At 41.5% G+C, this 16349-nt stretch overlaps 1 protein-coding gene across 2 annotated transcripts in view; it reads right to left on the bottom strand.

The window, feature by feature from the left end:
- Window positions 1–16349, bottom strand: part of LOC135497317 (uncharacterized) — a 78675-nt gene that overhangs the window by 52969 nt on the left and 9357 nt on the right. For both annotated transcript variants that reach the window (XM_064787123.1, XM_064787124.1), the window contains 4 exons: window positions 11524–11811; window positions 3406–3825; window positions 1720–1911; window positions 264–380 (listed from right to left, as the gene is read on the bottom strand). In XM_064787123.1, the coding sequence (XP_064643193.1) occupies window positions 264–380; window positions 1720–1911; window positions 3406–3825; window positions 11524–11811 (1017 nt within the window). The remainder of the gene's footprint in view (window positions 1–263; window positions 381–1719; window positions 1912–3405; window positions 3826–11523; window positions 11812–16349) is intronic.

The following is a 16349-nucleotide window of genomic DNA, read 5'->3' on the forward strand; positions in this document are numbered from 1 at the left end:
GTCAAGCTGTAACATTTTACCAACAACTGTTCATCCATATATATTATTCATTTATCTAGACGCTTCTACATGTAACCCGGGAATCAACGTTTGCTTAACACATGATAATATTCACCGTAACACAAATTGCTGTCTAACTCGAAAGTGTCCAATGCTCCCCAACGAACAAAAATGTACGTCCGAATCTAACAGAGACCAATTAAAGCGATCTCCAACGAAACCACAAGATTTATTAGTTGTGCTGTAGTTGAATAATAACTTACTTGTTAGGCAATCCTTCCCCTTGAACCAAGATTGACAAGTACAGCTGGTTTTGTAGCCTTCAGGTCCACATTCTCCCGGCCAGCAGGGCGTGCTTGTCGGACGCCACGAGCACATCTCTGAATATCAAACAGAATGGACAGGTCATTATCGACCAATTGAAAATCAATGTTCCTTATTCCTTTTGACTTTTCAACAGTTCAACAAGTGTTATCAATAGAGTCGCCCAACAACTGATCGAAACTACACCATGTTGCAATGGGTATGAAGTGACACAAAAATGTTGCCTAACGCGGTTCATGAAACCAAAACTTAATGTTACATTTGAACGTAAGCTCATTGGAGTAATAGTGTGCTGGGTACATTCACATATTGTAGAAGATGAAAGTTCTTACAAATCACACTACATTTGTATTTTTAATACGTGCACACCAAGTCATTGTTTAAAAAGAGATTTCATGCATATAAATAGTACGGGTAATTCAATTTGAAATTTGATTTAGAACAATGAGACCCTGCAAGACCTTCCGCTTTATTTATTTACGCTCCCAGCTACAACTTTACAAAAATGCACCTAGCCCAATCTTGCTTAAATTGATGGGGTGGGGTGTGATGGCTTGTGCGGCTGGGTCTGGGGGTGGGGGGTGGGGGGGGGTGGCTAAAGTTTTAACACGCTTTAGGTATCAATCAAATTATGACAATTACGATTTTTATTCTAGGGAGTACAAATCTTCTACTCTTTCCATTCTTTCAGCTCACATACTTGATATTTTCTGCTGTTGACTGGGCAGGATACAACATGTACCCTGCAACATTGAAAGAACTAAGCAGAAGAATTTACATTTGGCAGTTCAGCATCAAAAGTTTAGGAAAACGCTACTTTTGTTTCCATTCTCGCTCTCGTTCATTTTCATAGTCAAAATATTTAACTGTCATGGATTTAACTTTTTGTTTCTAAAACTGGCAAAACTGGGTCCAATTACCAGTTTGAAAAATCAACGACACATAAACATAGGATAATGCCAAATAACGGACAAGTTACACTGTGAAATCATAGTATTTTTGACAGTCGACCCTAAATAACGTGAAGGAAACCGGAGCTCTAGGTACTCATATCAGGTGGCCCCCCCACGAAAAGTCACTTAATTCACAAGTTAATAACTCTGTTCCAAATCACACTGGAAATTTCAAGTTTGATATTTTGTCACAGTAAAGAAAAGAAAAAAATGCGTCAAAAATTACCAAGCCGGAATATTAAAAAAAAGTTCACCCTTTAAAAAAAATTGTTTGTTTTTCAAACAGCTTTAAGGGTTTTTCGGTCAACAAAATACGCACACCTCCTGGGGGTTTTGCAGATAAATAAATGAAACCATAAGCTTTTTTGGAACTTGTGAATCCTCATTAGTGACTTCTTTTTTGGTCACCAAATCCCAAATGTCAGCCAGAGCAAAACCTTACCGATACAGGCAGTGGCTTTGATGTTTGACCTGAAAGCACTGCATCCATGGACCTGGGAATCTTTTGTGTTGCAGCTCTTCTGTTTGTTCAGCCCATGGTAACCATTGCATCGTTTGCACGTGCTATTTTCGTTAGGATGCGTACATGGCGAATTGCAAGTGACGGTGTCACAATTGTCAATTGTTCGACACGCTGAAAGAGACGGTGAAAGCAATTGAACAATCGTGCTGACAACCGGAATTATCTTCTCTACCTGTAATTATGGTTATTTCTTTGAGGTGACTGTTAGCTTGTTTATAACAACACGAACGACTCTAGACTCTGGTTCAAGTGAAAATGTGGAATCCTCGAAAGGAATTCCCAATCTAAATACTCGGGTTTCGCACGCCTAACGTCCACTGCAGTAAGTCAGTTTGTGTGTTCATTTTGGTAGGCCCACGATGGAAGTAAATTTCTTGATTGATTGACCAGCAGCATCAATGGCAATAGTGGCTTGAATAGAAGGCCTAAAATTTCCCCCATTACGGGCCTAGAAATGTGCACTATGTAAAGATCTGGCTAGATGTTAGAAGTGAAAAAACTGGAGTAATAGGCTGTTGAATATTTTTTCATTTACTATATCGGTGGCGTTTTAAGAGTTGGATTGAAGGTCTAGCACTTTAGTATCGTTTAAACGGGGCGAGATTGGAGTAATAGAAAAGAGGGCGGCCGATTTAGCATGTTTAGGGATGCTGCAGTGCGGGAATGTGTGGATGTCGCCCACTCTGGGCGGAAATTGCGTAGCAAGGACTATCGTCCAAAACGCATATACCTGCCTAAACCCGAAAACCTGTAGTTTAGGAGACCCGATATAGCTTTTCGAGGTTTAGCTGCTTCGAATTGAGCGGCTTGTGAAGAATGCTCGGTCATTCACGCCGCCCTTCCGCTGAAACTCATCGAAGATCTATAAGGCATGCGCGGTGGAGGTGGGGCTAACGTTTTTTGCGCCAGGCCCGTGTTGTGTACATTCTCCGTAGCAGAGGTTACGACTTTAAAAATTGGGTTTATGGTGTCAAGTGTGGTAAAATAACCACGACCTGACCTAATACTATACTTACATCAGGCGCCTAAACATAAGGTTTTTTAATGAGATTCCATTATGGTACTTTAAAGGAAGGATTTATATAGGAGAAGGCATGAAATACTTTAGCGTTATCGAGTTATTCCATTAAGTTTAGCGGCCCTCCGATTCTAAGGCGAAGCATTATATAAACCTAAATCGCTCGGGTGGGATTTTGTGATTGCACCCTAATTATAGCGCATCTAGATGTAGGAAAACGAAGGAATTAGTATTTTGTAACATAGGCAACAGCTAGATAGAATGATTCCCCGACATAAATTGAGTGGTTGATACCAGCCTGGCGCTATGGCTGTATACAAGTAGGCTACCCATCTACAAAATTATTCACCCCTTAAATTACTACCCTCTATCAGTTTTAACCAAAGTTACCGATACATTAGACGGAATTTCAGTGGCAAACATTGGAAAAGTTTCAGAATTTTTTAGAAACCTGCCAGAGATCTAATGAATGTTACAAGAGTCGTGTGAAGAATGTGAAGTATGTTCATTTGTAAGTACATGTAGAATCGTATCGGAATTTTTGACCTGGACTATACCTCTACTTAAACCACAGCCGTTATCTTTACCTTTGGCCCCTACTTTGTTGATGCACCTGACCTTGCAGAAGTCACATCTTACGAGGCCTGATAAATATCCGTGTCTCTCCTTGGTGCTGTCTTCGACACGGTCACAACCTTTGAAATTGGTTCTAACCAAACCTGATGTGTAAGGGCACGTATTCATGCATGTACCATACAGATCGACTTCATTAAAGACTTCATCCCTCTCTTCAGTAAAGATGTCTCCATCTACCTGCTCTTTTTCACAGTCGCACGTACAATAGTCACACATGTACACTCCTTTTACCCATCCGCTGGAGCTTTCACGGCAGTCACTGATTTTCTTACAATTGAATTTGTTATCTATTGTTCCTATGTTATGACATTTCTTTCCGCATCCTCCGTATAACGTTTCCTCATTGAGAATTATTCTCTCGTGGATCGTTCCTGGCAAAGAAAGTACTAGTAATATGATACCTGTATGAACACCCGATGACTCTCTAAGATCACACCTGTGCAAGGGTTAACAAAAATTACAAGAATATTGATAACTCCAAACAACTTCATCGGATCTCTAATAGTTAATATTGTGATATATCCTTATCATTTACATCAGACGATGTTTTCATTACCTCGCCGGTTGGCCATCACACCGAAGTCCCAAGAAGAAGTTAGAATCCCAGTGCAGTGCTGCTATCTATGTTGACTACTGGGAATTACTCAGCAGACGTGAGGATGTCAGCCGGTCGGTTGATGAAAACTTCGTCGAACGCAAATCATAAGGATCTATCACTAAATGAACTTTAAATCAATGATAATGAGAACGTAATCGTTGATGAGATAAAAGAAGCAAAACCAGCCAAATGGACGCAAAGTAAATTTGGTATGCCGTACTTTTGACATGAAACATAACGTTGCTCTGGATATAGCAACCTCGATAGCACTATAGCACTCGAGTATTAGAATAATGACCAAGAGCGTGGGCTTACCCAAATTTTGCTATTTTTGAAACAATTGGATGTGAATTTATTTTCATAAAAAAGTAATAACAAAATAATTTCTAAATTTTTTTTGTCTAATATTTCATAACATTTGTCATAGAAATAGTAAAAGGACTATGTGGAATATAAATCAATAACTGTGGAGAGAATCAATACATGGGACAGGTTAGACAACTTTGAAATTGTTTAAGTGGTCTCATTGCCAGTAACCAATTGGAAGTAACTCTCACATCTTGGGGTGTTCTTCCTTTATCACTGTGCCTACAGTGCAAAAAGGGTTCTACAGCCATATTTTATTGGCATTACCTACCTGCTGATATGCGCAATGGGCCAAGTCTATACTTACATAGTCAACAATGTCTATTTAGGGTCAGGAATATTGGTGATGGCTCCAAATCTGCTACGTTGTAATACTGACTTGCATGCATGAGTCTCTAACAAATGTCATCCGTATTAGAAATGGAGATTTTTATGAAACGCGTTTGATACAGACCCGTGAACAAATCAATCACCCACACTTGAACTTTCAATTGTCTTCACGGCTGATTGGGGGTACTGCCGTGGGTACTGCCTCCAGCACATCCAGCGAATCGAGAAATCGGTTGGACGGAAAGGAGGCAGGGAGACCTGTTCGTGCGTTCCCGCACAAATTGACGTCACTTGGGTTTGGTCGGCGCTTCAACTAAGGATACGCCTTTTTGCCACGCCAGGAACTGCATATTTGTTGAGTGTTATGGCTGGCGCAAGTGGACAGAATTCAGAATTATGCTACGGCATAAATCGTGGTGTGGCATAATTCACAATTATGGTGCACCATAATTGACCAATCAAATCCTCGGATCTCCTGAATTATGCCGCGGCATAATGCTCAATTGTGGTGTGGGTCTATTCGGCAAAAGCAGTCAACCAATCAGATAGCCGGGAATTGTGGACGGAAGTGTCATTTATGGAGGACGAAAGTGAGAGTTGCGGACACGATTTGTTGATTGATGTTATTTTCAATACACGACTGCAGGTCATGTGATCTTTGAGATTTCGTGGAAAAGAAATTGTATAAAACGCACGTGTGAAGCTCAAATGTTAACAAATGCACGTGGATTGCTTAACTTGGGTTCTTTCTATTCCTTCTGATTGCATGCGTTCCTTGATCTCAAGTCCCTTCACAATCCTGATATTCTTAACTCTCCTAAACATACTACCCTTGAAATCTTTGGAGATTTGCGTTTTATACAATTTCATTTTCGGTGAAATCTCAAAGATCCCATGACTTGCAATCGTGTATTGAAAACAACATCATCCCACAAATCACGTCCACAATTCCTATTTATGCCGCGGCATGATTCTCGAGATCCGAGGTTTTGATTGGTTGATTTATGGTGCACCACAATTCCGATTTATGCCGTGGCATAATTCTGAATTCTGTCCACTGGCGCCAGCCATAGAGTGTCAATTTCTGCCCTCTTATCGTCAAAAAATTGGGTTTTAGATTCAGAAGTCTGAAGATGCAATACTATTAACTAGGTCACTACATGTATTACTTTCTCTATCACGAGATGGCAGCACTGACTGGTGTGAGTTCGTTTTAGTTAACAAGAAAAGTGTTTAAACAAGCAGTCTTTAAAAAAGACTGAAGGGGTGGTTCGAATTGTGGGCAGGGCAGGGACTGAGGTTTTTGCGCATATGATGGGGGCAATCTGGGCAGGAGTTGTTGAAATGTGATGTGGTATCATCAGAGGAACCTGTCATAGATGTTTTCATTGTAAATTGTAGGTAGCAGCGTTCAGGAGAAATTACCGACACACATACTGTATGCATTGAATTAGCTGGCCACCACCAGGAGATAAAAATAGGCCTATATTCATCATTATACATGTTCTAGGATGACTGGGGAAATAGACGCATGATCAGTCCCATAGGAATTTGTCCGCATTCAGTAGGCCTATGAAGCTTAGGAATTCAATTGCGAATTGATCTATGATGGCTTATTGCTAGAACATGTATAATGATAAATATATATAGCCCTATTTTGATCTCCTGGTGGTGGCCAGCTAAATACATACAGTACTGTATTTACCGTAATTCAACTGCGTGGCGCATCAAATCAGGTGATTCGAAATTCCCGCCACGCTTACTCGCGAACCTAACTGGCTATCGAGAGGCGGCAGTACTAACAATTTAGACGGCGCGGATTTTTTGGCGACTAAATGTTGAATATCTTCAAAAATTAAGTTGCTAATCCACCAATTCAGGATGAAAGGCGAATATCACTGTTAATGCGATGCTGCTGTGAAAAAGTGTAGCATTTGATGGCGCCAACAAGCTAAAATTTGTACATTCACATCGCGTATACAGCTTGACTTCCACAAGCAGACAACCGACTCAATAAAAGATTACTACGCTATACATCGGCGGTGAATGGAACAAAATGGGTATTAAATAATTCATTTATTCAGCAGGTTATAGCGGCTATTAGTAAATTCAAGTGGGCGAATCAAGCTGAGAATAATCTGAGGGATCTATGCAAAATAGCATTATCTTTTTGGACATTACAAACATGAGAACTAATTTGTTCACGCAGATGCATACATGGGACTATAGAGGAGTAAAAACGAATAACCAAGCACTGATGGTGGTTCGCAATCGAACCACCAAAAAAACGCAGGGTGTGGTGTGGACGTGTATCTGGGATAAAGGTTATTCAGGGCTGGGAATAAAGCAACCATATTTACCATAATCATATCTGCAGACAATTCAATAATTGTCATTGTCAATTTGGCGTTGGAAGATATCGTGTTGCGCCAAATGAATGCGTTACAAATTGACAGTCCTTTCGGTCCTCAGTTCCTATTCTTTGGGGACCTTCTGTACAAATCCCGTCCCATGTTATTTTCGTATGTGAAACACCAGCCTCCCATGCGCAATGGTGAAACACATGTAAAATTGACATTCAATATGGTGTTGGAGAGGTTTTTAAATGATACACCGCTTCTAGACACGTCGAGACCTTTTGCGCGGATAACACCGGTTTTTCTGTGGTTGAGATCGGAGTTAACATGATATAATTAAGTTGTGAGAGGAGGGCTAAACACTGCGACCCTTCGTATCATTAATGCATGGCAAGATAATCTTCAGGCGGGCAAAAATGGCGACTCTCAAATTCCGCAATGCACTAATACACTGAGCAATGTATACTGCGCAGCCCTGAACAAACTCATACGCACAGGATGATGACGTGTTAAGTAGAATATTACTAGTTCTGATGACGTACTACGTGATTTTGTTGAGAAAATTTGGCCAAGAACAGAGGGCGTCAGTAATTCTGTAGTTCATTATCTGTAACTTCAGACTCTGGAAAAGGGTAAAAAAGTTTTTACTGTGTTGGTACTACATGTAGTACTTTGTTTGAGACTTTCTGGACTAAGCTTTGCATAATTGCATTGTTTTCCCAGTATAATCATTCAGACACGTTAAGAATCAGAATTGTTCGTAAGATCATCGTTTAGATAACACCATTCATTCACACAGTCACAAATAGACAGCATTTATACAGCATTTATATAGCAATTATACCTTCAAACTGAATTAGACACTTCGTTCATACGGATAGACTCGAGACGCAAGGACCCAACGCGCCGCGTAGCGGCAAAATAGCGAAGCTGGCGAAACATTTGTAACGGGTCACCGTGGCCTTATTATGGACATATAGGGCGATTGTGGGGCTGTAACTATTTTGCTGTATATTGTCACGAGGAAAGAAAAGCACGCGACCTAACGTCAACCTATTTATGTAAAGTGATAATTAGAAGGTATATAGTTCAGGAAATGTTAATAAAAAAATTCCTTATCGTCTTTTGAGAGCATTTTAATTGTAAAAAGTATTTGCCTACGTCACAGAGTCTCTGCAGTGGTCATTTTTATCACAATAGTCTCGCGCAGCCAGACTGTTTTCACTTCTTAGTCTGGCGCAAGCCAGGCGCTCATTGTACCAGACCTAGACGTTTTCCACCACAATGTATCTGGGGCGAAGAAACACTGCGCAAGATTACCTCGAGCTGGAGCTAAGAATAGATTATGCTAATGAGCATACTTCCACATTGAGTTTTCCCAGAATGGGGCATATCGCGCGGAGCTACTTAGCCTGATACCATTAGGCCCCACGTAGTGGCGCTGAGGCGGCCGCTGTAATTAAGAGAGTGGTTGAGTCACTCTTTGTTATGACGGACCTAACCAAAATTGCTTACATTTTCGCATTGCTACAATGAAAGACCTAATACTGAAACCACATGTCTGTTGACTGTGCTTTAAGAGAGACTGGCATCATGCCTTGACTGTGCTTTAAGAGAGACTGGCATCATGCATGGCTTCTCTTAAAGCACAGTCAACAGACACCACTATACCCCCTCACACTCGGAAACCTCAAACGCCCACCCCTTTCTGCTAACTTAATACTTCTGGATAGACATTACGTTCATCCTCAAGCGATAAGGACTCGACGGTAAACACATAAACTATAAGGTTATAGAAGAGATGACTGATGTGCTGGGATAAACGTTTGACTGTGTGTACTGTTTATACAGGTTATCCTTGCCTATAACGTCTTTTGTTGACATTGCAATGAGGCCCGATGCGGTATATAATGATTATGTGAGGCCTGACTATGTGATGTCACATGGTTATGAAACCCAACAACGATATTGGTCAAATGTTCTTACGCCAGACTGCCACGAAATTATTCATTTAGTTACAAATGTTTTGAAGATCATTATTCGGGGGCGGTTGTCGTAGGCCTAAGAAAAGGCACGCCAGCATACCATCAATATTACCATATTAGTCAAATGATCCCTTACAAATGATTGAAGATGAGCAGTAACCAAATAAATGCGAAATTGACTTCCCTCATACTAGATAGGAATGAATAGTGGTTCTTGAATAATCCTATGTAAATGGGAAAGACAAGGCCTGGAGGGCGGAGTTTACTACAAAGATTTCTTGAGTATTCACACCCATGCCTGGTGATACCCCCTTTGTGGGCCTAATAAATTGTATGGTACAAAATGTACATCTTCAGTTGTACAAGAAGGTACAGAAGACGTTATTGGCAAGGATAACCTGTATTGTCTGAGGAAACTTCAACCGTTTGTATTCAGTATTCACCTGCAGTATTGTATGTTATCATAAATAAATAACCATGTGTTTATTAAGAGAACGCATTTTAATATGATATTCATTGCTTAGTGTTAACTTTTTAGAATCTCTAAATTTGGACAGCACAAGACCAAAGAAGCAACTGCAGCCAGAGAGACGACTAGTAATACATGTACTGTAGTTAGCAAACGTAACTGCTTGAAGGGGATGTTGACCTACCCCGTTCAGTACTGGCCTATCATCTCTCTAAATCGTTTGCATCCAGAGGCCGTTGTTCTGCTGAGTCACTGGTGATTTGGTGACCACAAACTGTCGTCGGCGTCCGGAATGAAGCAAAATTATTGTAAGTAGCGTTCAGCGCGCGTTTTTTTTCAGATTTGTCCGTCAAGTTTTCTATTTAGACCATTTTTATTATTTAGACCATTTTTTTATTTTGCCGCTACGCGGCAAAATAACGAAGCTGGCGAAACATTTATAATGGGTCACCGTGGCCTTATCATGGACTTACAGCGCCATTGTGGGGTTGTAACTGTTTTGCTGTATATTGTCACGAGGAAAGAAAACCACGCGACCTAACGCCGACCTATTTATGTAAAGTGATAATAAGAAGGTATATAGTTCAGAAAAGTTTAATAAATAATCATTCCATATCGTCTTTTGAGAGCATTTTTACATGTAAAAAATACATGCCTACGTTACAGAGTCTCTGCAATGGTCATTATTATCGCAGTAGTCTCGCGCAGCCAGAGGTTCTTTACTTATTAGTCTGGCGCATGCCAGACTTTCTTTGTACGAGACGTTTTCCAGCACGATGTATGTGGGCAGAAGCAACACTGCGCAAGATTACCTCGAGCAGGGGCTAATAATAGATTAGGCTAATGAGCATACCTTCCTCATTGAGTTTTCCCAAAATGGTCCATATCGCGCGAAGCTTGGGACGGCATGGTTATTCTACTGTTGTGTAGGTATCCCGGGTATTTGGAAATGATTATTATTGACAAATTAGGCCCCTTTTTCTAGGATATGGTCTACAATTCGCTGATATAATAAGCGAATTGTAAAATTGAAGTTTATGGATGGATATATTTGAAAAATACTTATGTATAAAATTGCCATCTGTATGTGCATTCCAGATGCTTACAATTGCAATGTGTTTGTATTTGGGCGGAAATGTGAAAGATTTAAAAAATGGTAAATCGAGGTTTTTTGGGGGGCATTAGTTTGTTTACACCAATTAAGTGGAATGAGTTTTCATGAAAAACGATCACTGGCACCTGCACGCACCATGCCTCGATATTGTAGTCTTACTTTGAAACGGATATGCCGTATCCTAAATTGTGCGGGATCGTTCACTACTCAAATTATGATCTCAAATTAATAACTCATTTACTCTAATGTAATTGGGCAATGTTTTTTAATGCAGAATTGGAAGATAAAGGTTGGAAGTAAAACATACCGCAAAAATAAATAATATGTGACCTTTTGTAATCAATATGTTGTAGATCGTTTTATTTTAAGCTCGCAAGGAAAGTTGCATGACCAGACCCCATGCAGCCTTAAAGGAGGTCTACCCTCTACATGCTGCCTCCGTTCAACTACTTGACCTCAATCTGCAGAAAAAAAGAAATGACGCAGTACCCTTGGCGGACCTGGACTACCAACTGTTGATTCATCACAGCAGAATATGAAGGTATGAAGCCTGTCTACTCACCTCTATGTTATGACGGACCTAACCAAAATTGCTTACATGTTCGCATTGCTACAACGAAAGACCTAATACTGAAGCCACATGTCTGTTGACTGTGCTTTAAGAGAGACTGCTTTAAGAGAGACTGGCTCATGCCTAGTCTCTCTTAAAGCACAGTCAACAGACATCACTATACCCCCTCACACTCAGAAACCACAAACGCCCACCCCTTCCTGCTACCTTAATACTTCTGGATTACCATCTGTTGATTCTTCACAGCAGAATATGGAGGTATGAGGCCTGTCTACTCACCGCAATTCTTGGCCGGGTCCTTGGCATACTGGGCCACAGTATCAGGTTGAGAGTACCCAGTAGAGGCTTTTGTACGAGTAAAAGTTCGTGTATGCATAAAACACGCCTCGTCCTGGCCAACATAATCGACAGCAAGACAGTCTTTCGTCCGCGAGCAAAGGTCCCTGCACTCTGCAGACGTCCAAGTGTTCCATATGTTAGGTGACGTACACTTCTGTAGCTTGCCAGCTCCGTAAGCATGCTCGTTTTTGTAAAGAACCATGCAGCCGCTGCTCGGGGAAAAAACATCTGAAAAGTCAAACAATGCGTTTCAAGGCTTAATAGACTGTTTCATAGATCCTCACGTAAACGCCACTGATAACCAAAACACATTTTTTTCTTTCAGTGTTTTACATGGTCACACGCACCATTCTTGCTGCAGGACTCCGGCGTAAAATGTTACGCGCAAAAATAGAAGAAATCGTTATGAAGCCCGGTCAGATTCCTGTGGAATACCAAAATCGTCAATCATTAGAGACGATGAGAGATCGTTCCGCTAACATTATAACTAACGCAATCGCTATTTGTGCCACGTGACCTTGGCCCTGCGTTGATACGCAATTCGCTGAGCCGGGACCTAAAATCTCGTCCCAAAATCATCTTATCCAGACAAATACTTGAGAAATGGCCTTGACTTGAAATTGCAAAGAATCTCAACGACGATAGATCTGTCTTAATCTTTCGCGGTAGACAAAATTGAAGATGAACGTGATGAAAGGACATCACTTTTGGGCAAATGATTCTTCCAAGTTTATTGTGATCCGAAACGGCCAGGGCGATTTAGCGGATCCTGCGGATTCTGCGGATTCTGCGGAACCGGCGGAATCAGCATAAAAACAGCACGAAAATATCGATATTATGATAAATTATCCTTATAATAAATATTTGTAATATTCCATAACTCACTGTTAAATTGTCTAAACCGCTAAGATTATCAAGCATTTCGGAAAAACCCCAACATGCATGAAAAAAATGTCTGCATTCTATTATCGGACAATTTCCACATTGGCCGTGATCTATATCCCAGGCCGAGTTGGAAATAGGCCGAGTTGGCCCGTAATCGTGTAAGTCGTTACGCACCCGAAAAACACACGTCATTTTCGCGCATTCGTTAATTTGCTAATATCGTGCAGAATACAATAGGGACGGACACTTTTTCCAGGGGACATTTTAAACTTCTACACTGGCCTGGTTGACACGTCTCTCTTTATTTTACAACTTCGCAAAATTGTGCACGAGCAACATACGATTGCCTTGATGATCCATCATAAGTTAAGATATTCACGTCACATGATGACTGATGATGTCCAGGACTCCCAGATGACAAATCAGTTTAAACAGAGAATTTCCCACTCTCATGATAATAAATTAAAAAAATTTCTTGCAAAGAACGTCCACCCGAGTCAATCATCCCACTCTTGATGACCAAACAGCCAGCAAGATCATGCGATGACAGGTGACAAGCCCGAGATCCTGGCAACGATCCTTAAAACCACCCCAAGTCCCAGGAGGTGAAACGACTAATTTTTGGGTAGAGTGACTCTCAGACACTCTCTTGATTTAGCTTGATTACATTACATCACGGCAGCGGCCACCTTCAGCGCCTCCACGTGGGGCCTAATAGTATTAGGCTAAGGCTGGGGCGAAAACATCAGGGAGCGAAACGACCGGATACCCATAACATAGAAAATCCGCTGCAGACCAGATTCCGCAAGTTCCGCAGAATCCGCAGGATCCGCTAAATCGCCATGGCCATCCGAAACTGGTATATCAAACCAATTGTCCAACCCGCATTGTATGCTTTCAAAGAAGGTCCTGTTTGACGTAATTACAATGGGAAAAAAATAACGCTGGCGGTGAATTAGGGTACGTTTTCTTTACATGAAATAAGTCATTGATACGATAGTGGAACGAGATCTCTTTATATCCTCTCTATTCTGTATGACGATCTTTATACTGGATATCCTCACCTCCAAGACACATAATGCTCGGGATGTACTTCTGTACATTAAAAAAGGCCCACGATAGGAGGCCTACATGTATCTAGCTGGTATTAGAAACACCCATTCCTTTGATTGATGGGTCATCGGAAATCAACTAGGCCTAATCATGTTGAGCATTCACTCTATTAAAGATTGGTTTTCGTGGCTTGAAGATCGATTGCATCACGCCAATGAAGTGGAATCCCGTTCTGTAATTCAATGGGCATGGACGACACGACCTTCATTATTAACCCTTTTAAAGCAAAGTATTGGGATGAACACAAATTGTCATTGTCATTGGGAAATGAAGATCCTCCGTACCGAGGACTACATGCATTATCACGAACCGAGCATTGCCACGAACCGAGCAAAGGATGGGGGAAGAAGTTATGGAGCCGCAGCCTGCCCCTAAACGCCGTCGGCACTATTCATTAAATGAAAAGGTCAAACTGCTCACAAATTTTAGACTCCTCCAGGCAAATAATGAAAATGTTTCAGCTTCTGCATTTGCAAAAGACAACAACTTATCACGGTATACGTTCTTTGGTTGGTTAAACGATGAGGGGGTTATCCTCCAGCATCAAGAGGACTCAAAGAAAAGAGGAACTGAGCAAGCGTGCTTTGAGAGAGGAATAGGTTAGTGTAATTCCTTACCGATTTTTGCTATAATGTTTCTTCAATTTTGCTTGAGGTGTTGAAACCTTTAGCATTGAAAATTGCGATGCGACACCGCTTAATTCATGCCTTTTGCCTTCTGTATTTTCAGGACCATTTCCGGAGATGGAAAGAAATTTGTACGACTGGTTTATGATGCAACGTGGTCTAGGTATGCCCATCGCAGGACGACAGATATCCCACGAGGCATTACGGTTGTACACAGAGTGGTGGGATGACCTTGGGATGGACCGTCAAGCGGTTATTTTGCGTGAGCAGCCGACACTTTCCGACTTCACCGCATCTAACGGATGGCGTTTAGGTTTCCTTAAAAGACACGGCATTACATGCCGACGGAAAACCAAGGATGACAAGCAACCCTTGGCATAACCAGCAACGGAAGGAAGATGCCATGCCACATTACCTTTAAAACACCAACAATTGCTGCAAGGGAAGAGTTAAGAGCTAATCCACCGCCAAATGTCCATATCGCTCACACCGAAACTGGTTGGGTCAGGACTCAAGTCTTGCTGGATCTCATCGAGGAGATTGTAATACCATTTGTTGGGGCTGACGTACCGTATATCCATCTGTGGGACAGGGCACGCGTACACCTGAATGATGATGTCGCCATGCGAGTGGTTGAGATAGGTGGTATCATTGAACTGATACCTCCCAAATGTACTCCGCTTTTACAGCCTCTCGATTTGACTGTCGTGGGAAGTTTTAAAAGTAAGCTCCGTTCCAATTGGCGCGCATGGAAGGAGGCTGCCCGCCCATTAGCCACCTTGATGTTGCACGATTGATTGGGGCAGCATGGAGTGAAGTTCCCCCGAATGTCGTAATCAGCGGATTTCGCGCCGCCGGTTTGGTGTTGGCAATGATGAAGATGACGATGGTAACGGAGGACATGAAGTAGAAGCCAACGATGACGAGGAGGGTGATGGGCTTGAATATCTTCCAGTGATGGAGCAAGATCAGTGACATTTGAAATAATAACTAGGATTTTTCTCCATTTTTGGAGGGGTGTTCCTTTGTCATGTATGCTACTTATACTGTCCAGCGCGCAAACCTAAAGAACAACAATACCAGAGTTTTTCTTTCCATTGTGTTGTATTAATAAAATTTCTCGTCAAGAATATTCGTCAAGGTCTTTTGAGTGTAGTAGTTTTTGAAACACCCCGTATAATCCTTGGGGCACACGTGTCTCTTCACCACTACAAAGGGAACGCTAAGTGTTACCCTTTATTACTCTGTGGTCGATCCATTTCCTCTCTATTGATCGGGGCTGGTCAACTGGCTATATTCGCATGCAAATCGCGGGCCGGGCCGGTGCTTTAATACGCCCTGCATAAACCCTTCACCCATTGTACCTCTCAATGTACACTGTGCTAAAACCTGGCTGTGTCTTGGAGGTGAGGATATCCAGTATATGCAAAGATAATGCATCCAACTTGGTGTAGAGTAACGTCTTGTATCAAATATTGCAATCGCGCGAACACGCTGTAAGATGATATGCAATGACCTGAAATTTGCAGAATGCAAACAATTACAGAATGTTAATACAGCGTGCACGCCAAGCGTTATAACTATAGCATGCCATTCTATTTCTAGCTCTGAGCACCCATCTGATCTGTAAATGAAATCACTAGCAGATGAGGACATTCCCAAAATATGATTAAGAAAGGGTAGTTGATAAAACTTGGAATCAGTGAAACCATGCAACCTGTGCTAAACCATGGAATCAGTCCTAAAAATGCATAGAAACATGAAATAATGCCATTGGAACCTAAGGTGGTTACGAATCAATATTTGGAGCTTATTTTTACATGATCAGATCGGAATTTGACGGTAGTTTAGAAATCAGTCGCATTTCCGATTCAACAATCTATATTTTAGAACAACCCAGTCATACCTCGCCTCCAGTGTACATTACTGATCTCCCAAATATGGGCATGCACGTCACGACACGCCCACCACACACCCACAATATGCACCAATCAGCGCTCCGCTTACTACGCCACCACACGGGGCCTATTTGAACTACGGAGCGGTGTGATCATACAGGGTGATACAGAGAAGATTGACAACATCATGCAGTACCGACTGGCACTTATCAGTACATATCTTAAGCATGACAAGAAATGTATA

This window comes from Lineus longissimus, chromosome 12 (genome assembly GCF_910592395.1).
Source record: "Lineus longissimus chromosome 12, tnLinLong1.2, whole genome shotgun sequence".
In the NCBI taxonomy this organism is placed as follows: domain Eukaryota; kingdom Metazoa; phylum Nemertea; class Pilidiophora; order Heteronemertea; family Lineidae; genus Lineus; species Lineus longissimus.